Source organism: Sphaeramia orbicularis, chromosome 15 (assembly GCF_902148855.1).
Source record: "Sphaeramia orbicularis chromosome 15, fSphaOr1.1, whole genome shotgun sequence".
NCBI lineage: Eukaryota > Metazoa > Chordata > Actinopteri > Kurtiformes > Apogonidae > Sphaeramia > Sphaeramia orbicularis.
In genome coordinates, this window is record NC_043971.1 from 4,971,555 (window position 1) to 4,997,948 (window position 26,394).

Consider the following 26,394-nt stretch of genomic DNA (forward strand, 5'->3'; position numbering starts at 1 on the left):
AACATTTCTATCGTTGTCATCTTGTTTTGGTCATTTATGTTATTTTTGACTTGTTGCAGATTTTACTAAAATTTAAAACCAAAAGCAGAAATCTTTTTTTTTTTTTTTTTCACTTGCAGCCCTTACACTTAATAGAAATAATTACATGAGATTATTGTCAATACTGACAAATATGAAAATTCCAATTACAATAACATTTGTGGCCATAATGCTCATTCCTAGAGTTGGGGTTGAAGAAAGACTGCAATGCATCCTAAATTTCTGATGGAATTTTAAAAGAACGTAAAAAAAAAAAAAAAAAAAAAAAAAAAAAGTTTTTAAATGAGGTTTAGTTTAGTTTAGTTTATTTCAGACACAGACATAATATGAAACATATAGAAGAAATAAATAAATAAATAAATAAATAATACACAAATTTTAAAAAAAAAATCAAATAATAGAAAAAAAAAAAAAAGAACAACTGTTGTGCCTGAAAGGGAGGGAGGTAGATAAAGATCCTGGTGAATTTGAAAGCAGCACCATTTTGTTATGGTTTACGTCATTGACGTAAAAGGGGGAGGGTCCGGACAAGGCTATTGGTGGAGTGTGTAACACGTGATTTATGCAAATGAGCCAGCTGTCCGAGAGGAAGGATCTGCTCGGCGGCTCTGCGGGCTGAAGATGGCGGACGGAGAGAACAGTCTCGGAACGGCCTTTTCAGGCGCCTCCGATATGGATGAACCAGCCGCGAAAAGGTCCAAAATAAGTCCGGTGACCAGCTCCGGATCTAAGGTCGCCAAAACAGATCCACTCCCGTTGGTCTCCGGGGCCACAGACGGCTGGGAGGCAGCGGCGGATTGTGCGCAGGCAGCGGAGAAGGAAGCGGCGCCGGTGATGGCGGTAGAGCAGGCCCCGGCGGCGCAAGGCGGAGACAACAATGGACTGGGACTGCCGGGCTCCGAGCCGCACAGACCGGCGGAGAAACAAGACGACAGCGCCGTGTTCGGGACAGCCGAGGAGGGTGTCGGTAAGAAAAAACGGCTCCTTCTCAAAGCTTCAGGTTTTTAGTGTCAAACTGTGACCGGTTAGTGTTTTTACCAACTTAACCGGCGCGTGGAAGGTAACGACAGAAGTTAGCGAATGTTAACGGTAGAAGTGTCCTGGTAGTTAAAGTCCTTCCCTAAACGGACACATTTGGGCCTGGTTTTCACTTTATAACTGTGTCCAGACGTGAGGAGTCCGGTCTCGTAGATTTATGGAGCGGAGTTCCCGTTCCTCAACTTCTTCTTCACGTCATGAAAGTTTTGGTGCCAAGTTTTCATGTGTTAGTTTCACTTACATCCACTCCGCTGGGGCTACACTGGTTTGAACGCAGCCTGTCTTATCCTTCATCCCTCCCTGTGTCAGAGTTCGTCGGACACCATGAGCTTCCCTCCAACGGCCTGGCTGTCACCCCGGAACACATCGAGGAGGATGACCGGTCCTCACACGCCAGTTCCAGCGACTGGACCCCGCAGCCGCAGATAGGTACGGGACAGGCACCGGGATGGAGCCCGTCAGACTAGAACTGAGCTTAACCCCAGCAGGAGACGGCTAGGAAATGAATGACAGCTGGTGTGGAATCGGCCATTTACTTGAGACACTTTATCGTTTTAAAAAAGTAGTCCATATTCCCTCCAAATTCTGATTGTTGCTCCTAAAGTTCAGTATTTTACTGTGTTTTTAGTCTGCTCTGACAGTGAGCTGAATATGTTTGAGTTATGGCATGACATGTTTTCACTGTTTTCTATTAATTGAGGAACGAAAGATTTATCCACAAGGAAAATAACTGGTAGTTGCAGCCTGTTATACTATAAATATTATCATCGTATATAAATCACTTTATTGTACCATGGTAAATGTAGGAATGAGCATTACAGCCAAGAAACAGTATCATGACGAAAACTTTCATTCAAGTCCATAGTGATAATAATGTCAAATATTTATTTCTTTGCTGAATTTTGATCCCAAGTGATGCAGTAATAAAGTTATTTGTGCCTTAATTATCTGTAAAGCATGAAACAAGATGAAAATTATGCTAAAGGCACAACAAGATTAAAAAATACACCTGTTGTTTCAAGTTTTAAAGTCTTAATGTTGAGGGGAAATGATTATTTGTAAAAGACACAAGAGAGAAACGCAATCATAATTTCACTTTGGGTTAAAAAATAAAGTCATGGTTGAAAGGAATGCTACTTGTAGCTTTAGATAACTCATAAATGATGTTAAAGATGCTACAAGATGTGATTTATCAGGCTTTGTGGCTAAATCACGATGAACAAAATGACCTCAGTCTCAGTTATGACTCAACAAAGTGAAAATTACAGAAAAGATGGGGATGGTTATTTGTGGTTTTTGTTCTTCTTTCTTGTCAGAACATGATGCTTGCCCAACATTCAGATATGCCTGAGTGAAATGAAGTGAAATAGCAAATCACTGAAATGTTTCTACATTAATTGTAATGTAATAGATTCACCGGCTGTTTATTATGTCTCAATGTCACAATAATTATCCTTCTTCTTTGGTCACACAGCCTTACTCATACTATTATCTGTTTTTTCATGTTAGTGATTGCTCTCAGAGTCACAGCGTGAATCTTGTCCTGTTTTCGTTCAGGTTCCTACAGCTTCATCCAGCAGCACATCAGAGAGACTGATCCTAGGACCATCCTGAGGGATCTGCTGCCGGAGACTGTGCTCCCACCTGATCTAGACGACATGACGCTGTGGCAGATCATCATCAACATCTCAGAACCACCCAAAAGAAAGAAACGGAAGGACATCAACACCCTGGAGGACGTGGTCAGGCTACTTCATGAAAGTAAACGGATCCTGGTTCTGACCGGCGCTGGGGTTAGTACGACTGGACTGCACCATGGGTTTGTGTGTCACTGAGGGAGCTTTTACTTTTGTTTTCTAAGTGTGTGCTTTTACCCTTTCCTTGCAGGTGTCTGTTTCATGTGGAATACCAGACTTTCGCTCCAGAGATGGAATTTATGCACGACTCGCTGTAGATTTCCCTGATCTTCCAGACCCTCAAGCTATGTTTGACATCGAATACTTCAGACGGGACCCGAGGCCCTTCTTCAAGTTCGCAAAGGTTTGTTCATTGTAAAGCCACAATGATTATTTTAACAATTTTGATAATTATCAGTTTAAGCAGGTTTTTTTTTTTACAAGTCACCTTAATTGTCAGTATTTTCTGCTGTCTTTCTTCCTCCATAAACTGAGAATTTACCAGTTGTTCAAGCAAGATGGTGTCATCCTAGGTTTTGGGAAATACTTTTTCCTCTTTTTCCTGATGTATTATTGAGCAGATTATTAATTGAGAAAAGAATCAATAGATTTAGAAACAGTGAACATAATCATGATCAGCTTTAAATCATTACACGATATAAAAATTTTCTTCTTTTGTTCAGCACCAGTAAATTCATTTACTCAGCAAATGCACTCATTCTTTTTCTGTCATACAACGCAATTTATCAAATTGTATTTAAATGGGTCAATTTGACATTAACCTATAATTATTTAAAGTGCATTATTTGTTAAGAAGAAAAATAAGAAATGACTTTATATGAAATGAAGCAATTACTGAAGAGACACATTCATATTGTGAATATAATAACAACACACAGGTTATAGTTTAAAATTTTGTCTCCAGAGAAAGATTTATTGCTCAGGCCTCTCTAAATGAATATTTTCAGTATCAAACTTCTTTCTCTTGGTTTCAGCTGTTTATGAGGCTAAACACTATAAACTGTTGTAGTAATATGTTGTCGACGCAGAAAACAAGACATGAGAGAAAGCTAATCTGTGCAGCACATGTTCATCTCTTGTATATTTGATTTTTTTACACTACAATGAGTAAAACAACAATGTATCTAGAGTAGCCTTTATTGTTATTATACATACGAACATTGGTGGAGGAACTTGGTGAGGTACACTAAGTATAATACAATAAACATGCAGGACATACATAGATGTTTACACCTGTTTTTAGGCAATCCAGACAATCCACTGCAGGGGTGATGTGTGGTATTTCAACACGTTGTAAAGATTGTTGACGTGTCTTATTGTTGTTGCAGGAGATCTACCCTGGTCAGTTCCAGCCTTCGCCCTGTCATAGGTTCATATCGATGCTGGATAAACAGGGGAAGCTGCTGCGTAATTACACACAAAACATAGACACCTTAGAACAAGTGGCTGGAGTTCAGAGGATTATTCAATGTCATGGTAAGTGATGAACTGGTACAGTTAACGAGCCTGCTGAGGGTGTTTTTACAACAACTAACTCATAACTCTTACTTGATCACGTTTCAGGTTCTTTTGCTACTGCGTCCTGTCTCATCTGTAAATACAAAGTGGATTGTGAAGCTATAAGGGAAGACATCTTTAACCAGGTACAATGACTGGAACATATATGTTTATTGACTCGGGCTGATTCACACAGTAAAATTCCTGCCTGGAATATGTTCTAACGTGTATGAGCTGAGTAATTTTAATTTGCAACTCAGAGCTTCTGATCAACACTGGAGGGAGAGGTGTGTTCGACTGGCTTCGACTCCAAATATCAAGTCTTTCTCAGGAGTCATTTACTGAACCTGTTATGGGAAGAGATTCCCAAGGCCCTGGAAAAGTTTGAAAATTATTGAAAAAATTTGGAAAAGTCATGGAAGGGATGTAAAGTCTCCTCACTTTTGGAAAAATGAGCCATTTTACTATTTATAGAGGTCATTAGAATCTGAGGGAACTCCACAGCCCAACAAAAGTTCAGTGCTTTGGTATTTAGTCTTTAGTTGCGATCACGGCTGTAATGACACATAACACTGTGAACCTAGACCTGATTAACTGAATCAACCACAGATCATAACTCTACCCCACAGGTTTGTACTCTAGGCACAAGGCATGATGGGTAATCACTTCATCTGCCGCTCTCATCACCCTGATGGAACAGAGTCAATCTGGACTCATCAGACTACATGACCTTTTTCGATTGAAACACAGTCCAATCAGTTTAAAGGTCAAAGAACTGAAACCTATTAATCACTGCAGTAATTAATGGAAGGATCTGAAATATTAAATAGTTAAATCCAGGTGGGGTTTTTTTGGCCAGGTGGTGTATAATCACATAAGAGGAACTAAACATCATTTCTAAATATCAGAAATGAGACTGGAGCAGACAGATTTGGCTCCAGAGTGTCTTTAATAAAATACTATGAAGTCGAGGCCATTTCAGTGAAATAAATGACATTCCATTTCCTTTGGAGCAGTACATGAATTAACTTTTGGGTTGTGTTTTCCCTTTTCTGATGTTCACTGGAACAGACATGTCATTTCACAGATCGGTACATTTCATTGAAATCATGACTGAAGCAGAGCGACGTTCAGTGAGCTGCACCTGTAGTTTACCTGGTCAAACAGGACCAAAGGTCTGCTGTGGAAAAAAAAGAAGAAAAAAGAAAAAAATACCTTTGAAATGCTGGTGACCTGATTTGACAGAAGCAGAAATGGCATCCTTATCTATCTAAGCAAATATTTAGACTTAGGGCAACGTATACTTACGTTAACATAACGGTGTTAATGGACACACAGTGGATGATGTTCTGCAGATAAACCATTTTCACAATAAAACACTGACAATTAAATAACTTTTACGTTTTCTACCGAAACTACTCCAGGTTTAGTGGACTTTCTGTTACTGTTCTACAAAACAAATCTCTGAAGTGCTGTTAGATCTCATACCTACCAATGATCCAACTGGTACACAAATGAAATTATTGACAGTATCTCCTGCATAACGTCCACCAGGGGTGTCTGTCTGTCAATCTCAAAAGCACTACGGAAAAACACTGCCTTGTGATTTGAGTAAATAAAACCTGTGTCGTACTGTGTGACAGAAATGTAAGATCCAACCGACTGATGCATGTACGTACCTCTGCGTGCGCTGATGGAGTCGGTTATAACAGCTGTACATTTGTTCATGTCTGTGGCAGGTTGTCCCTCATTGTCCGCGGTGTCAAGATATTCCTTTGGCCATCATGAAGCCTGACATCGTCTTCTTTGGAGAGAATCTTCCAGAAATGTTCCACAGAGCTATGAAGCAGGACAAAGACGAGGTGGATCTCCTGATAGTCATCGGCTCGTCTCTTAAAGTTCGACCAGTTGCCCTCATCCCAAGTATGTTTTTATGAGGCATAAAGTACTTTTTGTGTGTGTTTTTGAAGTCGATAAAACTACATAACGACTCTTGTCTTGTTGCTGATCCCATTCCAGACTCCATTCCTCATGAAGTGCCTCAGGTCCTGATCAATAGGGAGCAGCTGCCTCACCTCAACTTCGACGTGGAGCTACTAGGGGATTGTGACGTCATCGTCAACGAGCTCTGTCATCGATTGAGTGGAGACTTTGAGCAGCTCTGCTACAACACTATAAGACTCACAGAGATCACAGAGAAACCCCCACGGTTAACGGAACAGCCACCAAACGAGGCCTTGTCTGCTTCCAGCGATGCAGCACATGAGGAGCAGAAGCAGCACAGTACAGACTCAGTAATTAAGCCTTCAGAGGAGACAGAACGTCTGAATGTCACAGAGACTGCTGGTAATAACATTACACCGCCAGAGCCTTGTCCAAACGCCCAGTGTCCCAGCGCAGAGACGGCAGAGCCTTCAGAGCCTTTAGAGTTACCAGCAGAAGACGCACCAAAAGAAGAGAGCGCCGAAGTCAAGAGCCAAACCTCCAACCTTGAATTCAGAAGACGATGCTGGATGAGTCGAATCAACAGGAGTCCGATTAGCAAACGCCTTGAGAGTAAGATTTGCAGAGTAGTGACACACAGAAGTAGAAGAAATACAGAAGTAGAGTGTGAATGAGAGGGTGAATGAATAATGGATCCATTGAACACACTTTAAGTAATAGTAGTAATAGTAATAGAAAAGTACAATATAAATCTAATCCATTATTATTATCATTATTATTATTATTATTTTAATAGACCTGAAGGGTTTAAAGGTAGAATTTGGAAGAATAACATTGTTAGCCTCAGCATAATTGCCTAAGTCATATTTTTTTCCAAGTCATAGCCAATGATGCAAAATGAATCAGCAGTGTGGGTCAGTGAACTTACACAGATATCACAAATTTGGTCAAAAATATGACTTGAGTCAATTATGCTGAGGCTAATGATATCCAAAAATTAATTCAAATTTCAACAGAAGGGGGCAGCATTTTACCAGGAAGGACATTACATTTCAACTCTATAAGTAACTAGAAACTTATAAGTTCAACATCGCTGTCTCCAGTGATGAAGGAGAAAAATGAGGCTTCTTTTCTCTGGCGGTGGTGATGTACATGTCCTCCAAATGACTGACAAGAAATCAGAATCTATCAGTGTTGTTGAACTGGACACACAGTAGGGCTCACTGTGACCAAGACCTCCATAATGTGGCTTTTCGTGTTCATGTACTCCTTCAGTGTGTGATTTTTACATAGAATTTCAGTATCGGACAACCAGTGTTATCGAGACAGAAGATTTGAGATGAGACAAAACCATTTCAGAACACCACAGATAAAGGTTGTAGAGGTGTAAACCGACTTGTCCCAGCTCAAACTCTCTGAAAACATCATCACTAAATCACATCTAGAGGTCTGTGTCGTTATTTACAGGCTGTAGTTCTGCTGTTAAAACAAAGCACAGCATTATCAGCGATTTCTGTGTCAAATCCTGTCTCTTATTAAAGGTGATGTCATCTCTAAAGGACTGAAAGGACAGTTTTATGTTTGTGCCTGAAGTGTAGCTGCAGTAACTCACCATCACTGACCTCAATCATATTTTAAGACGATACAAATTATAACCAGCTATAAACGAACATGAAAATCCAGTGGTGATGAGCTCCTAAACCTCACTGTCTCTTCAATTTTCAGACATTTTCCACTGTAGTGTTTTTGTCCCTGTAGTTTAGCTTTTAACTGTTTCTTCGGAGATTTGCACATTCACCTGTAGCAGGTTGTACACAACTCCCCTTTAAATCCTCGCACCCTTCTCCTGTAATACTGGTTGAACTTCTCCTCTAATATCAGTTCTGCATCTGCCTCTGCTGCCGACCAAAAGCTCTACCTCTTTTTAAAATGATCGGGCAAAGTAAAACCCTAACATTCCCACCTGGAACTGGCTGCTGGAAGGTGGTGACTCTTCATCCCTCTTGTGGTACAAAGTGGTATTACAGACATACAGGCTAATCCTATCTGGTTGATATCAAACTGATGCCTCTGATGTAATGTCTCAACTCTTATTTTGTCACACTCGCATATTTTATTATGTTTTAAACAAAAAAAAAAACAGATTGCCCCTTTTAAGCAAAAATCTTGACCACTCACACTCATTAAATGTTTGCTTCAGAGTATTAATTTCAGCTTAATTACAAATTCATGTCATTGATTGTCTTTTCACATTTTCCTGTAAATTGTCTTGTGTTTTTTCCACAGACGGCCAGTACCTGTTTCAAGCTCCGAATCACTACATCTTCCATGGGGCCGAGGTTTATTCCGACACCGAGGACGAGACATCGAGTTCTTGCAGCAGCGACAGCGACGAGTCCGAATGCAGCGCAGACGGCGTTGAAGACGACAGCGAGCTGGAGGAGACGAGTCTGCTGGCGGCGGACGGCGAGACACACCTCAGAGACACAGTACAACATGTTTCAGCCAATGAGGCCACATTGAATGCGCAGACAGACAGTACTTCAGAAATGACTCAAAGCACCACACACCTTTAAATGTACCCAGTCGACAAAGCACTAATTGTCTTTTTTATATAAATATATATATATGTTTCGTATATTTTTGACTCATCGACCTTACTATTATTTTTCATAAAGTTGAAATTGCTTGACAACTTCGTGTGAATATGCAGCAATTTTTTTTCCTTGTTTTTCTTTCTGGTCACATGCATTGTGTCTGAAATCTCATACTGTATACTACGTATGTGTATACTACTACTAAATAGAATGCAGTAGTTAATGGTTTTCTTTTCAATGTGCTCATTTCTTTTTTCATTCACCTTTTACAAAATTTAAGAACGCTATCATCTCCTGCAGCTTTCCATGAGTGCAACAGTAGATTAATCTTTGATTTCTTAATTACAGCCTTTAATTGCAAATACTTTGTCACTCTCAATCAATAGCATAATATCAAGATGATGATATTGTGGTTTAATGTGTTAACATTGAATAACATGTAAATATGTAATCCTACTGCCTACTAAATAGTGGGTACTATGAGTTTCAGACACATACATAAATGATCTAAAGACGGTTTACTTGAACAAATTGTCTATCCTGCAATATAAAAGGTTCGGCTCTGCCCTTACATGAGGGAATCTGCTGGAAAAAGGAAGTATACTCTTTAATTTTAGACCAAAGAACACTTCATTGGACACACTCCTATGTCGTCATAAGCTTTGTATGTTTAACCTGTCATTTAAATCTTTGGACAAATATAACTGATGGCAAGGTGTTCCTTCTGACATGTGGCAGCTACTTTTTATGGTCAAGCTTCTTATTTTTATACTCTGGTGTGAGACATACTCATCAAAGAGTAGGTGATAGTTTTTATTTGTACAAGTTCTTCTAAATTCTATCAAGCCTTAGGAATATATTCAGTTTAGTTCAAGTTGAAAAATGGCACTTTTCTCTTTCCTTATGATGGTAAAACCGGTTCTGTTGCCCATGTTAATTTACACGGTGATAAGAGCATCTTTCAACATACAGAGGAGTCTACTGCCTGTGAACATGAGTGTTGGTAGACGTATTTGAGCCAGTGTGTTGGATTCGTGTCTACACCAATGTAGAACTCACATGCCATTGGATGTTTTGTTTATGGTTGAAGAAAATAATACATTTTTACATCATAGCTGTTATCTTTTCTGCGGTTCTCAGTAAAAAAAGACAAGACTGAAAAACACTGACCATTTTTTTCCTGTTATTTCAGACTACAAATATTTCTGGAAATCTTTATAATTGTACAGATGTGCACAGTGCGCCCCCTAGCGCCGTAAAACTCCCGATCCAGTTAATTCCATTCTGTCTATCGATTCAATCTATGGCAAGAGCAGACACTTTAATGTGGAAAAGGTTAAATAACAAGACGAATCGGTATATAATGTAACCGTTAAAGTGTCTAACAGTTATGTGTGAGTGGTGGTGCTGCCCAGAGATGCAAGAGCAGAGTTAAAAAAAATAAATAAATAAAGACAAGTTAAAGTTAAGAAGACGCCGCCACCTTTGTAGGGGATAACGTTCCAGAGACCTATGTAAACAAAGTCAACAGTTTTCCAATTAGGGTGATTTAGAATGTGTTAACGGTTTTTATAGTACATAAATGAAGGCTACTTTATATCATGTAATTTAATCATCAAATAATTTGTAGTAATTCATTGGACACAACTCAAAATTGGTTACTTTAAATATGGCTCATTGTGCGACCGGTCTGGACTGCCCCTAGTAAGATGGCAGAGCTACCGTTAACTTTTTTTTTTATTATTATTATTTGTTTGTATTTTTAATAAACGTTATTTTACTATTTAATTATTATTTCCTTAGAACTGATCGAACAAGACGCGCATTAGTGAAAGTGGTGGTGTCGTAACGAGTTACACATTTTTCTGTCTTTTTTCCTGACAGTTCTGAGCATGCGCATTAAGGTCAAACGTAGTTTCCAGCTGTTGTTTCACTTCTAACACCAAGCCGGTCAATATATTAGTTATCTATTAATTAGTGTGTGGATTTAAGACGTGTTCTCGGTGAAAAGATTTACAAAATTATGAAATGAAGCGTTCTTGTCATGCGGAATTTTTTTAGAACTACATTTCCCATTGTTCTTTACCGTTCTATTTTGCGACGTGTCGTAAATCTAGTTAACAACAGCTCGAGCGAGATGGACACCAAAGACGCCTAACAGTTTTTTTCTGCCTTTACTCTTTAATGTATTTTGACATGTTTATCTAATCTGTTGGCGACAGGTTTCGGACGCAGTGGTTGTTAAGATGGAGGCTATGGAGGATGACAGTTTAGAGCTAAAAGACGACCATAATCATAACTATTGTGCTAGCAGCAGTAAAGTCCGCACGTATCTGAGCAGCCAACTGTCGGACGTAACGACGGTTCCGCAGCCCGTGTGTTCGCCGGTGCCGGTGGGAGACAGCCGGAGAGGGAAGCTCCGGTCAGGTACCACCGGTAGCTCCAAGTTTATGGACTCGGATTCGAGCAGTGAAAGCAGCGAAGTGAGCGAGACGGACAGCGGGGCTCCTCCTGCCGCCGCCGCCGCTGAGGGGAAATTCTCCCTCGACCCCACATCCAAGTTCCGTAAGTTTACATGTTTGGACACAAAGGCCTGGTTTCCTGTGGTCAGTCTGCAGCCGCACGGACACTGCAGTGGTACAGTAGTTCCCAGGCCGGACAGTTTAGTCTGGGCTGTAGTCGTCCCTTTAACCCAGTGTTGTGTGTTCTCTGTGCTCCAGTTATGAACGCGTTGGCCGTAGAGGACTACCGGAAGAACCACTGGCCCAACCTGGAGAAGGCGATCGACCGCCTGCTGATCCAGAACCCCACAGACCACATCTCAGTCTCATATGCTCAGATTTACAGGTAAGACAAACCAGTGCAGACATGTCCAAACACTACCATACACTGAACTCCTACTGGTGGAGAAAGTGTTGAACTCATGTTTCCCTCCAGTTGTGGACAGTTTAAGTAGGTAAGTAAAGCTTTATTTATATAGCACTTTTTAAAACAACATGGTACAAAGTGCTTCACATAAAGGGGAGATGAATCAAATCAAATCAAATTTTAAGCCAATTTACAGAAACCCAACAGAATCCTCCAGGAGCAAACACTTATGACTGGTGACAGTAGTGAGGAAAAACTTCCCTTTAACAGCAGAAACCTGGAGCAGACCCAGACTCCTGAAGGATGGCCGTCTGCCTTGGCCAGTTAGGGTTAGAGTGAGAAAGTAGAGGAGGAGAAAAGAGAGAGCGATAGAGAGAGACTGGGGGAGAGGGGGGAGGTAGGGGGAGACACATGCACAGATAACCAAACTAGAACATGTATAGAACAGTATAATAAACACTATCGTAATTATATGGATAAGTGAGTGATGATGATAAAGGTGGAGAGAGGCAGGACTACAGCAGCAGGTCCAGAGATGATCTTAGGAAAACCTGTGAAGATCCAGGGAAAACCCGGTGATGATCCTGGGAAAAACCGGTGATGATCCTGGGAAAACCTGTGAGGTGATAAAGCACAGAGACTCCAGGGAAGAAGTCAAGTCAGTAACATGAATTCACTGGGGCGTAAACAGAAGAGATTTAATGAAATGCTTGTTTATAAAAGTGAGTTTTTAAGAGTCGCTTGAAGGTGTCTACAGAATCTGATGATCTGATGTGATGGGGAAGACTATTCCAGAGGGTTGGGGCCAGAATTGCAAAAGCACGGTCACCTTTTGCTGAGAAGTTGGAGCGGGGGATGGATAGGAGGTTAATGTTTGATGAACGGAGTGGTCGTGGCGGTGAGTAGGGAACTAGGAGGTCAGAAATGGAACTGGGGGTGAGGTTGTGCCGGGCTTTAAAAGTAATTAGGAGTATTTTGAAGTGGATGCGGAATTTTATTGGTAGCCAATGTAGCCAAGTTTAGGTGCTGTCATGTCATCATTGTGTCATTTTTTTTAGCATTGTTTTGTATCTACTGTTACGTTCTTTAGAAATACCTCAAAGAAACATACACGTTTACTTTAACCCTGTCATGCATGAATCATGACAGCCTTAATCCTGAGTGTTTTTATTCCTCTTAAAACATTAAAAAAATATATATACAGTTGAATATTTTTCATTAACCTATTTTTCATGGGGTCGCAAAAATGTCCATTCAGCTGGACATCATGCATTTAATTTTTGAAGTAAAGAAACATGTATTTACTGATATACTGTTTGAAATCTATGAAATAAAAACATTTTCAATGCTGCTAATCTGATGTTTTCTCACATTTTAACATATACTAATACTAGTCATTACTCACTTCATGAAGATAATATGCAAAGAAAAAAAATGTTTACCCCCCCCCCCCTATAAATTACAGTCTAATAGCAATAACAAGCAAACATGTTAGTGCAGATCAGGTTTATCAAGAACAGCAAAGTGACAGTAATGGTATCAATGTCAGTGAATGGGATGGTGCATAAGTGTCCACTGTGTCGGCTGATATGGAACTAAAACAACAAAATCCATGAATATACAAGAGAACAGCTGGAGAAGAACTGTCCGCTGGAGTGACCAGTATGCATGAAAGGGTTAAACCAAAAACCTTCTAAATCAGAAATCTCTCCATATATTGTACAATTCTCGTGTTCTTCCATGTCTTAACTCTTGTGCAACGATATGGGGTAACAATTATAAATCAAATATTAATTCTATATTCTTACTTCAAAAAAAGGCAATTCGACTTGTCAATCAAGCACAGTACTTAGCTACAACAAATCCCCTACTTATAAAATTAAATGCTCTAAAACAGCACTACCTTTCCGACCTTAATACTCTTATTATAATGTATAAAGCCCATGTTCATATGCTCCCCTACGGTCTACAGGAGATGTTTGAGCCCAGGCAAAGGAATTAGAATTTAAAGGGAACTGAAATCTACAAGAAAATGAAGTGTAGAACAAACATAAAAAGCCAGTGTATCTGTGTCAGAGGGGTTCATCTGTGGAATAATCTGGAACAAAACTCAAAAATGTCTTCTTCAATTTTTTGCCTTTAAAAGGATGTATAAATCCACTATAATAACAAAATATAGAACATTATAGAAGTACGCATAAAATATTATTGTAGTTAATTGGTTATCATGATAAGAAGATATTATCACATTTATTGATCATTGTATTTGGAGTAAATATTTAAAGTGCACGTAAATATTATAGTTTATATTAAAAACAGTTGATTACACAAATCTGATTGTGTGTGAGGTGACTAAAAAGTGTATATGAATGGTTTGTATGGATTTTTTGTGTTATTGTAAAAATATACAGAGGAAAATGTGTTAACAATGCAAAGGATGCGGATCTAGTTTGATTATTAGTTTGTTAAAAGGGGGTGGAGTCAATAAGTTATACTTCTTCCCACTCCTTTTTGAGCGCGGAAAATTTTATTTATTTCTTTATTTTTGACCATGTTGTATGATTCTTTGTTATCTGATGATTCTGTGTCCTCGAAATAAAACTACTACTACTACTTTAGCAAATAGCTAACTAGTTTTAGAAATAAATACCTGGGATCTTTTCTTTCCAGGGTGGTACAGTTGACTAACGTGTTTTTCTTCATCTTAAGTTCTGGGTAAAATGCTTAGATGATGTGCAAATGTCTTGCAAATTGAGGAAAAACCTAACAGTATGTGAATTTGTCCAGCACATTAAACATTTATCAATTGCTCTGCTTCAGAATGTATCAGCCATTCAGCAGTCTGATGAAAACTCTGACTCAATATCACATATTTGCTTTAGTGTAAAGAGTTTCACAGAAGAGAGTTCCAGGAACTACAGATGGAAATGAGCACTGCTGCTACAATCTGGCATACTTACGGAAATTGTTGTATATGTTCATTAATATGCTGTCCCAAATAAATAAATAAGTAGTCAAATACTTACACTATTTCAGATAATACTTTATCATTTTTTTATACTTTATTTTTTACATACATTTTACAGTGAACAAAACAAAACAAAAAACAAACAAAAAACAAGACCACAACATTTAGAGCATCTAGGTTCAACCTTTAGACAAAAAAATACAGACAGATTCAGGACAATTTAAGCCAAAAAGTCAAAATAAGCATACATAATTATAAGAATATACAAGTTCAAGGATTTCTTTGATACTTTATGATCTTAACTGAAGGAAGGGTTGTACTTTTACAGTTTATTTGGGGTTTTCGGTCTCACTAGTGTTGGGTTCTGACCATCTGGTCAGGACGTCTCCATGGTGACGTGTGTCATGTCCAGCAGGGACACATTAGAGGTATTATGTCTCAGCTGGTCTGGGGATGCCTCTGTGTCCTCCTGGAAGAGGTGGAAGGGACAAGGAGGTCTGGGCTTCCTGTCTCAGTCTGGTGTCGCCAAGATGTGGATGTAGAAAAGCAGAGGACGATGGATGTATGAGTGCTTTTTATCTCACCGGCTGATGGCCATGAGTTCTAGTGAAGGTGCCGTGTTCGTCTTTGTCATTGTCCTCATCTGGAATTCCTTCAAACATCTTCTCCGACGAAACTATTGGTCAGATTCATTTCAAATTTTACATGCATCTTCCTTCAGACAATGTCTACAAAGTCTGTTCACAGTTTTCACAAATTTAGATTTTTGAATTTTCGACAATTTTTAAAAAATATTAAAAATGTGCCTTTCCTTCTAATGGTCCATATTTTGATGGTTTATCACATGTAAATGCTTCCAGATATCAGTATTATTCCTATTGATCGCTGATAGAAGTCACATATGGACTTTGATTGGATTAGTTCAGTTCTCCTCCAGTGAAAGTCCCGCCCACTTCTATTGTTAGGTTGATCTGCATCCAGACCACAGGACTGGAACATAGAACAGAACCAGGACTGGAACGTAGAACAGAACCAGGACTGGAACATAGAACAGAACCAGGACTGGAACATAGAACAGAACCAGGACTGGAACATAGAACAGAACCAGGACTGGAACGTAGAACAGAACCAGGACTGGAACATAGAACAGAACCAGGACTGGAACATAGAACAGAACCTGACAACCTCACACATTCATCTGGGGGTTGATTCAGATAGAACATGACACTGACGTACAGGGACACTGGGACTATTTTTTCTAGTAAAGGATCAGAAAACCTCTAACTCTGCTGTCATTAGAACTTGTATTTGTGATGTCCTGCACATTCATTTATTCATTCACTCATTAATATATTATTTCAGAATGATATGTACTGTCGAGGGTAGCACGGTTATTTTCACTGTGTTTATTCTTTGTTTTTACATGTTTTTTTTTTTTATCTTGTTGCATCTTTTCTCTTTTTTCTCACTTTCTTCTTCTTTGTCCTTTTACTTTTTTTTTTTTTTTGTCTTTTTTTGTCTTTTACATCAATTTTGGTTCAAATCAAGAGTCAACTGAGGCCTTACTGACAGAGTTTGCATCATTTCTCGGGGTCAGTGTGGGTTTCTTTGTCTGCTCTGGTTTCCTTCCACAGGCCAAAGACAGACACGGTGACAACATTTGTCCAGGGTTTTAAGTAAAGGACAGAGTTTACTTTAATGTGAAATGCTGCTGCAAAATGAACAGAGTCAGTCCTTAATATGTACAGCAATTTTGTGTTTTATGCATAGTCAGAATTTAGTCTGATATATGTAGAATATTTGAGTTACTTATGGGATCTGACATAGGAATTTAGGGTAGGTTGAAGAATAGGGTAAGGGGGCGGGAAATTATAAGTTAAACTTCATCCCGCTCCTTTTCGAATGTTGGACTTTCTTTTATATAATCTTTTTGTTGTTTGGTTTTAATGCAAATTCAGAATAAGTAAATAAACAAGTGTTCAGAGAACACAAACCTCCGCCAAGCACCCTGAACGGTGTGTATGTGTGGATCGACTATTTCTTTTTAAATTAAACAGTTTCAAGGTTGTTCCATACAGCAGAAAAATTGCGGTCAAACATGGTAATACAAAATTACAAAAGTCAACAGAGCGTAACGGAAGAGAAATGGAGCAGAACGATATTTCATACAAAGTTGAAGCTTGGTACCAGTCATGTGTATGTCAAATTAGGTTCAATTCCAATCAATATTTGTTGAGTTCTAATGAAAAATGTGTGGTAAATGGGATTTTCAGTGTTAAATGTAAATGTCCACAGAGTCCACATTCCACAGTGGATGTGGACAATTTAGTTCCAGATACAAGATATTGTTCTAAGCTACGGGTGGATCAAATTGGAGGCTAATCGGAGTCGTTTTGAATTTTTTATGAATTTTTGAAAATTGCTCAATGATGACAGATAGGAAAATTGTAGATTTTATGACCTTGCTGTGACCTTGAACTTTGGCCTACTTGGCCCAAAATGTAATGGGTTGGTCCCAGGGCCTAGGCCTATCTGTGGGGAAGATTTGGGAAAGATGGTTGGAATAGTTTTCCCCTAAAGTTGCTAACAAACAAACAAACATACAAACACACAAAGCAAAGTGATCACAATACCTCCTGGAGAAGATAACAAATAAAGAAACAAGTGTGTTTAGGAAACACTCGTGTGGTAACTAAGGACAGTTGCACACATAAAAGTCAAACTTCACACATCATTCATCACAAAACTCGCCCAGATATGTATTTTAGGATGAAACATGGTTTGAAACTGCTCCTTTTTAAGTGTTTACTTTGTTTTTTTTTCCAGTTACGTCTATAAGTGTGTGTGTCAGCAGCACTCAGAGCTGCTCTACAGCGATCTGACGTCCAAAATATCATGTCACCTGCAGGAAGTCTCCACCCAGCTACATGTAAGTGCATTTTAACACAAAGACATCTGTAATCCCACATAAAACAAACGGTGGACTGATCCCGGTGTGGTTTCTTTTCAGGCCAGTCCGCCGGATAACTTCATCGAGAACTTTAACGTTGCGTTGACTCAGTACACTGCGTCTCTTCAGTGTATAGTTCCTGTTTTCATGTATTTGGTATGTGTCTTTTTTTCTACTAAACGACATGATGACTGGCTGGTGAAATTCTAGTTGTACTTTCCATTCAACCACATCTCTCCTATTTTCAGAACAAGTTCTACATCGAGTCAAAGCTTAACAGAGATCTGAGAGAGGATCTGATGAAGCTGTTCGCTGATCACGTCGCTGAAAAACATGTAAACACGCTGATGCGTGAGTACTGTAGTTAATTTTATTTCCTTTTGGCCTCAGTTTGATCACATTCCTCTTCTTAGTCCATGTAAACCTGTAATGTACATCACAGTATCATTAACATGTTTTTTTTCTTTTGACTTTGGGGTTTTAATTTGTTAACTGTCAGCTTCAACTTGTAGCAAACAACTGTAATATTTTCAGTATTTTCAGGCTGTTGAAGGAAAACTAATTTTCTTTTTTATGTTTTAATGTTTCGAAAACCAGAACAATAAATCAAACAATAAATCAGAATCATAATACTTTATTAATCCCAGGTGGAAGTTCTTGTGTGTTACAGTTGCTCCATTCAAGTATAATAAAAAGTAGCAGGAAAGAAATTCTTAATACACCAACAACAAAAAGAGATTACTGATGTGTTTTGTTTTGTTATGAATATAATTTTAGCCGTTCTTACTGTTTTCATCCTGTTTCATGTTTTAAATCATTTTCATCTTGTTTTGTCTTCGATGAATAATTATAACCACAAATAATCGTCTGGTTTAATATTCATCATGATACTTTTTAATGTGTTTTTGTCGTGTGACACGTTCCATTTATTCCGTTTTTGTTTTGTTGTGGTTTTTCATTTCCATCTTTCTGCCTCATTTGCATTATTTTCATCCTCTTGACATTTTTATAACGTTCATTACAAAACAAAACCTTTAATGTGATTTGTCTCTGTTTAGCCAAAAACAGAGTTTATTTATTTATTTATTTAGTCTGATCATTTTACATTTGTTTGAGACTTAGAGTCTGAAGGGGAGGGGGTGGGATGGGGTGGGGGTTCAGGTGGAGTTTGAGTTGGTCTTCAGTTGGACACGGCTGGTGCTGATTGATTTAATTAGATGGATGTTAGTTGATTGTTTTTTTCACCGGTGTCTGTTCCCTGAGCAGTATCTGAAAAGTCTGTGGAGGACTAGAGTATGTGCACTGGTATGTAGAGCACAGTTTGTTTAAACTGGTTAAGTTATTGATAGAAAATGCACCACTTCTAATGTATGTTAGCCGTTCACTAGGTTAGATAGAGGACAGTGTTTAAAATGTCATTGGTTTGAGGTTTGCCGTTCTGACGCTGATTCAGTGCATAGATTAATTATGCATTTTGTGCATGTAGTGAATGTGTGTGGCATTCTGCAACTTCAAATTTAAGTATTAATCTTGGCACTTACCAGCTGCATGTGTGTTAAATATATTTACATACATTTAAAAGTAATTGTTGTTTGAAAAGATTCCTGATGTGTCTGATTAGGTGTTTGAAATTGGGTCGTGTGTGTTCATTATGGAGCTTAAATGTAGTTTATAGGTCAGTTTTGTGTTGCATTATTAACTTACTTAAAATATTGATTAAATTAATGAAACTCTTAGGTGAATAAAATTATTTGGAGTTAAATAAAATGACCCCAAATGCAGAAGAAATGTATATTTTTAATTTGTATATGTTTAGTAGTTTATGCTGCTTGTGTTTGATTGAAATGTTTGAAACTGATCAACCTGCATTACCTTTTTACTAAGGTTTATCAACCTTCAGGCTGCATTTGTAAATAAGAATCTGTTCTTAATTGCTTGCCTTGGTAAATAAAGGTTAAATAAATAAAAAATAAAATAGCAATCAACCTGAAAGATCCAGAAGTGACTTAGCTGTAAAATAAAGAGGATTTTATTGGATTTGAATTGTCCAAGCGTCCTCTCTGGTCTTCTCGGCCATTTTCAAGTTCAAGCAAAACACATTCTTTTGCCGTATGGTTCAGCTCAGGGTCACCTGTTCAACTCACAGCTTCCATGTTGATCCTGAAACTGATGGAACGTGTTTGTTTCAGCTCTGCTCATCAAAGCTCACTCGATGCCGTTTCAAGTGCAGCCATCGACCATGGCCAGCGTGGTCAAAGGCCTCTACAGCCTCCGACCAGGTCAGCAGCGTCCATCCTCTTTGTTTCCCCAAAGGCAGGAGACCCCCCCCCCCCCCCCCCCAGAGTTACTGTCCACCAGACTTCAGCTGTCACTGTTTTCTGTTTCAGAATGGGCTCAGTTGGCCCCGGCGCTCTTCTCTGGGTTTATTCCTCAAATCCACCCTCCTGCTGTGGAGTCTCTGTTGTCCGACTACGCCGCTCACGACCAGAAGCTGCAGATGGAACTGTCTATGAACGGATTCCCACGGTGAGACACTTTTCATCTGACTTACACATGGGATTCACAGATGGTAACACATTTAAGCAGAACAGAATATACAGGTGCATGTCAACAAACTAGAATTTATTTCACAGTCAAAGTGAAACACATGTTTATATATACATTCATCACACACAGACTGGTATATTTCAAGTGTTTAGTTTTTTCATTTTGATTATTATAACTTACAGCTCATGAAAAACCACATCCTTAATTTTAGAGCATTTGCCTTCTTTCATCAGGCGTCAGTCATTATCAAACAGCATTAACTCATAGACAGAAAAGAAGATGACGTCTCTAATGAGAATGTGATTTACAGCCATGATGTGATTTACAACACCTTCCAAAAGTGTCAAACCCTCGTTCTCAAAGACCAGCAAACAGTTAATAAACTGTTAATATTCCTTTAGATTAGATAGAACTTTATTGATCCTTTGGGCCGAGCCCTCAGGAAATTAAGGTTCCAAAAGCAGCACAAACATCAAATATACACACAAGAAAATAACAACTATGAAAAAAATAGGACCAATGGCCCTGTAGCTTAGCGGCCAAATTAAAAGCTTTGGGAAATGTATCCAGATGCCATTTATTATCACCTAGTTCTGTGTATTTATTCTATTACAGAAATAGCCCATGTTTTGGTCATATTCCAATCAGATCTGTAAAAAATTCAAATTCCAACTATATATCATTGATACTTACTGATTTATTGCATCGATCCACTTCCTATCTCTTATAATGGGGAAATTTTTCAAAGTCGCACCAAATCCAGAATCAGATCCAAATAATTTCAATACCTTGGGTTGACATCATCATAAAGAAGCTGTATACCAAGTTTGAAGTCAATCAGAATTGTAGTTTCGGAGAAGAAGACGATTGAAAGTTTTGTAACGGACGACAGACGACACCGCCGGACGCCGCATGACGACAATAGCTTACAGCCTATTGGCTGGTAAGCTAATAAAAAACGGTGGTGGAAAAACTGCAGTTGCACATTAGGAAGTACTAGTAGAAACAAGTAGCAAAGTAGTAATAATATTAGCTTTTTGTGGTATAATATAATTTGCACTAGATAGACGGATGGATGGATGGATAGATGATCACAGGATAAAAACCATAATAAAGTGATAACTGTAACAGTTGTCATAACCACTATATATTAGTATGATATAATATTAATAAGCAGCCATAAGAGAACTAAATTACCAACAAGAAAATAAATATTGCACATAATAATAACACATAATAAAAAGTAAAATATGGAAGAAAGGCCTTCATATATTACAATTTTCAAATCTTTACAATATTTTAAAAAAGGAGAAAATTGCAGTTCCCAGATGTGCTTTCACTGAGCAGATATGTCCGGCTTCATATGGATGTAACTTTTTTTTGTCAACAGGAATTTTTCAAAACCAAAAACAGATGTAAAAAAAAAAACTAGACAAAATTTGTTTAAAAAAATGAGCTATAATGGGGCACTGGGGTAAAATGTATATATATATATTTGTACCACATATGTATACCTCCCCTTGACCAGGCCCTCTAAGGCTTTTAAGGAGTTTGACACAGGATAAGCTGCTGTTAGGATCATATTCCCCCTCATTCGCGGTGGTTCTTCAGTTAAGGACCGTTAGGTTTACATTTTAGGATGTTTCCATGTGCGTGAACACCCCTACATAGAATCTAAAACCACCAGATCCTTTGTCTGTTGAGGTGTTCAACAATCCTGAAATCTTTTAGGTTCTTTTTTTGAGTTGAGCCACAGACAGTCGTGTTGTTTTTACCTCTGTCGTTGCGTCAGCTGTTATTGGACAAACAGGCACAGACAGACCAGACTCAAACAAATGAACTCCCGTCATGGTTATCAAGCATTCATATTTACCTAGCTCCTGGGGTGGAAACCTTTGCTATTTAAAGAGTCATTTTTGGACAGATTTTAAAAAAAAAAATAGAGCCAAAGAAATGTCCTTAATGTTTTACCACAAAGTGTTGACTCTGTGAAGCTGTCGTTTGTCATTACTGCAACAAAAATGCACTGGTATGTGAAAGACAAATTTGCTTTATTTTAGTGTCATAAAATAAAAAGTCATCTACTTCTATTTTTGGATTCACTCAGAGTGTAGTTAACATTTATACAACTGCATGGTTGTGACAATAACAGTAAAATGTGAAAAAACTCAAGTGTTATTCATGTCCATATGTTTTTTGACAAAGCCACAGGGAGCCACTGGAGAACAGCTAAAGAGCCAAATGTGGCTTCAGTTTGATCACATTCATCTTAGCCGTGTTGTTCAGCTCTGTCCTTCCTAACTTAGACCTTCCGTGTTGATCCTGGAAAAAGAGCAAAATGCAGGTTTCCTACGGGTGCTTGAAATCCTTGAATGTGTTTGAATTTCTATGTTGTGTTTTCAAGGTCTGGAATGTGCTTGAATTTTAGTTGAAGTGTGTGAAAGTGCTTGCAGTTCTAACTCTGATGTGATCTTATTTTATTTTAATATTAACTCTGCCAGGTTAGATGCCAAGCCAAAGCTACTTATAGAGAGGTGATAGATTTTAAAAAATAAAACTAAAAAAGAACATCAGCAGGTGTTCTCAGGTCGACTCCAGGTACATTTTTATCTTAATCTTTGTCTCGGTGTGTGTGTCTGAAGAACGCCAAGTGGCGTCCCTTTTGTTGAATAAAACTTTGTGTTCTCCTTTAATTTTTAAACGTTTTGCTATTATGAAATATAATTTTAGATGTTTTGTTTTTATCAATGTATTTTAATTCATATTGTTTTTCAAACATACAAAGAGTAAAATAAACACTGAGATATATAACAGAGGTATAAGACACCACAAAAAATAAATTAATTAATAAACTGAAACTTAACATAAAAAAATAAATTAAAAAAATGAAAAGGTTCCACTATGTTATTACCCAAACACTTTGTCCACAGCACACATTATCCAGAGTTGAGGTGCACTGTCAGCTGTTCTACATAAGAAATGAAAGGTTGCCATACCACATTAAACTTCCCCATTGATCCATTCAATGTGTATCTAATCTTTTCTATTTTAAGGAAAAACATGACACCACATTTCCATCTGCCAAAGGGGGAGGGGGGGGGGGGGTTTGTCATTCTTCCAATTTAAAAGAATGAGTCTCCATGCTAAAAGGGAGGAGTAGGAGATACTATTTAACTGTAGCCTTTGTAGAGGGAGATCTTCTAATGGTATGCCAAAAAGTCTGATAAAATAATTTCAGATGTTTATAGCATAATACAATGTACATCACTGTGATAAAAAATAGGGAAAAAAAAATAAATCCTGAGTGTATATATATTTCTGTAGATATGGATTTGACCTCAGTGATAAGGTGATGCACTGGAAAAATGTGAAAATGACCCTTAAAAGTGCTTGAATTTGACTTAAAAATGTGTACGAACCCTGCAGATGTGGCCCAGGAGCCACAGGTTGCCCACCGCTGTCCTAGGTTCACACCACTGCTTCAGTTACAAGGTTTTTATTGTGATTTTTCATTGACACGTTGGATGTTCCTGCTCATAAATTCCTGTTTTTAAAAAATGTAAATTGTGCAACAGTTGGAGGTTTCTGCCTTTTTAAAAGGAAGTTTTTCCTCTCCACTGTCACCAGTCACAAGTGTTTGCTCCTGGAACAGGGCTGTCAAACTCATTTTAGTTCAGGTCCACATTCAGCCCAATATGATCTGAAGTGGGCCAGACCAGTAAAATAATACCTGTGAAAAAAGTAAAATTACATTATGATAATGTTTATCTACATCGTTCCCTTAAAAATCTGAATAACGTGAACAACTTGAAATGTCTTAAGAAAATCAAATGCAGTTTTAACAATATTATGCATCAGTTTTTCTGTTTATCATTTACACATGTGCATTACAATTACAAATACACATAATATTGATAAAATTGCATTTACTTTTCCCTTTTACCTTTCACCTTGTTCATGTTTCTTCAGGTTATTCACATTTTTTTGTAAAAGGATGGATAGGTAATTACATTTTCATGTAATTTAGCTTTTTTCTTACTTACTTTTTTACTATCTGCATTTGTCATTATTTATACCTTATTATGACAGTATTTTTCTGGTCTGACCCAATTGAGATCTAATTGGTTTATATGTGTATGTATGGAACCTGAAATAAAATGATTTTTACACTATTGATTGTCAATATCTTCAGTGTAATTTTTGCATTTCACAAATTCATCCAGATTGGACCCTTTGGCGGGCCGGATTTGGCCCCCGGGCCGCATGTTTGACACCTGTGTCCTGGAGGATTCTGTTGGGTTTCTGTAAATTGGCTTGAGAGTCTGGTTTCGACCGGCTCGATATGTAAAATGTCATGAGAGAACTTTTGTTATGATTTGGCACTATATAAATAAAATTTGATTGAACTTATACATATATATATATATATATATATATATATATATATATATATATATATATATTATTTTTTTATTTTTTTAATACATATGATACAGTGTTCGTATTGCTCAATTTCTGCAAAACTCCAAATAAACAAAGTTTTGGGGGAAAAAAAAAATCCCTGTTTTGCTGTTGATAAATGACTCTTTGTTTCCTCAGGGGCGACCAGTCTCGGAAACGGGCCAGCGACGATTCGTGATCAGGACGACGTCGGCGGATCCTTTGCCCAACCTTCAGCGTGCCTCCTGCATCTTAACACACTCGGTACAATATTAGCAACGTTTCCCCGTCTGGACTGGAGGTCAGGCAACACTGTGAAAAGACAAATGGTAGAGTTCTGTCGAGCAGAATCTCAATCTGCTGCACTAAAAAGCACAGACACTTCCCTTCAGTGCTTTCCTCTGTGATTCAGTCTGCTGAGTTTGACCCTGTTCCTTTCATCTGAAGAGTGCCTTTACGGAGTCTGATCATCCATCCGACGGGGACGGGCTGATCCTGGTCATTCATAGAGCTGGGCGATACGACCACAACCATGTTATCATGATAAATGCTTCCATATCAAACCAAACCAGTAATTATTACAATAATGTAGGAAGGATTATTTCTCTTCAGCAGCAAAAAGTAAGATGATAATTAGTGGTTTTAAATTATTCATAAAAGATGAAAACAGTGTAAATAAACACAAGATGAAACCGATATAAAAAAAACCAGAACAAGTTGAAAACAACATAAAAGATGAAAATATTAGAGCTGCAACCGATTAATCGATTAGGTGCTTGAAGCGAATGCAAAAATTTACGATTCGATTAATCGACACGAATTGATTGAAGGGAAATATTCTACTGCAGTTTTCCTGAACTGAAGCTTCTCTGTGCGTCACAATAAGCGTCCGTGTGAAACACAACAGTAGAACCAATGTTTAACAGCAGAGAAATGAAGGAAACAAAGCTCTAATTCAGGAGAATTGTGGTTGAATGATTTTTTTTTTTTGGATCACTTTGAGTCGATTAATCGGTCACAGCTCTAGAAAATATAGTTTTGAAAAAAAAAGTACAATAAGACAAAAATGTGAGAAACAAAAATACAAGACGGAACAAGATGTAAAAAAGAAGTAACAAGATGAAATCAACGTAAAAGACAAGATAAAAATAACGTTAAAGGTGAGACACAAATGATACAAGGTGCAAATAACGTAAAAAAAAAAGTACAAGATGAAAATGGAGAAAAAATAACTAAGACAAAAATGACATAAAAAGTGTAACAAGAGGAAAAACAACGCAAGAGAAATAAGATGGAAAAGACGTAACGGATATGAATGACAAGAAAAATATAAAAGTAGCAAAATGAAATGACACAAACGATGCAACAAGACAAAAATTACACAAGATGAAAGTGATATTAAAAAAATGAGACGAAAACAGTCAAACATGAGACAAAAACAACAAAACATGAAAACTTATGTACATATAAAAAGCGCAATAAAACAAAAATGACAGAAAATACACGAGGAAAAGGAAGTAAGAGAAATAATATGATGGAATGATGTACAAGCATCAAGACGCAAACGATAGATAATTATGACAGACAGGATGAGACAAAAAAGATGTAGAAACATGATTTAAATGACAAGATAAAATGACACATGAAAATAACAAAAAAGATCTAAAAAGACAAAAACACAAAAATGACGTAAAAGACAAACTCTACTTGGGACTGAAAAGACGTAACAAGACAAGAACAGCGTGACAAACACAAACCGACCGAACACACTGAAGCATTTGTCTGTTTTTAACCTACAATGTGAAGAAA

General features: G+C 37.9%; 2 protein-coding genes across 2 annotated transcripts; both read left to right on the top strand.

Moving 5' to 3' along the window:
- The first annotated feature begins 610 nt into the window (after window positions 1-610).
- sirt1 (sirtuin 1) lies at window positions 611-8,910 on the top strand. Its single transcript, XM_030156257.1, has 9 exons — window positions 611-1,006; window positions 1,387-1,506; window positions 2,635-2,870; window positions 2,965-3,117; window positions 4,103-4,250; window positions 4,338-4,417; window positions 6,011-6,194; window positions 6,291-6,827; window positions 8,502-8,910. The coding sequence occupies exons 1-9, from the start codon at window positions 661-663 to the stop codon at window positions 8,789-8,791; spliced, it is 2,094 nt and encodes a 697-aa protein (XP_030012117.1). The 5' UTR covers window positions 611-660; the 3' UTR covers window positions 8,792-8,910.
- Window positions 8,911-10,864: 1,954 nt separating this feature from the next.
- cacul1 (CDK2 associated cullin domain 1) lies at window positions 10,865-25,283 on the top strand. Its single transcript, XM_030156268.1, has 8 exons — window positions 10,865-11,377; window positions 11,533-11,659; window positions 17,475-17,577; window positions 17,659-17,754; window positions 17,847-17,949; window positions 19,788-19,877; window positions 19,986-20,124; window positions 24,745-25,283. Exons 1-8 carry the CDS (start codon window positions 11,059-11,061, stop codon window positions 24,782-24,784), a joined length of 1,017 nt encoding a protein of 338 aa, XP_030012128.1. The 5' UTR covers window positions 10,865-11,058; the 3' UTR covers window positions 24,785-25,283.
- Window positions 25,284-26,394: the final 1,111 nt, after the last annotated feature.

Coding starts and splice junctions, on each gene's coding strand:
- cacul1 (XM_030156268.1), top strand. CDS start 11,059: ATGGAGGCTATGGAGGATGACAGTTTAGAGCTAAAAGACGACCATAAT. Junction 11,378..11,532: donor CGACCCCACATCCAAGTTCC/GTAAGTTTACAT, acceptor TCTGTGCTCCAG/TTATGAACGCGTTGGCCGTA. Junction 17,578..17,658: donor AAGTCTCCACCCAGCTACAT/GTAAGTGCATTT, acceptor GTTTCTTTTCAG/GCCAGTCCGCCGGATAACTT.
- sirt1 (XM_030156257.1), top strand. CDS start 661: ATGGCGGACGGAGAGAACAGTCTCGGAACGGCCTTTTCAGGCGCCTCC. Junction 3,118..4,102: donor CCTTCTTCAAGTTCGCAAAG/GTTTGTTCATTG, acceptor TTGTTGTTGCAG/GAGATCTACCCTGGTCAGTT. Junction 6,828..8,501: donor GATTAGCAAACGCCTTGAGA/GTAAGATTTGCA, acceptor TTTTTTCCACAG/ACGGCCAGTACCTGTTTCAA.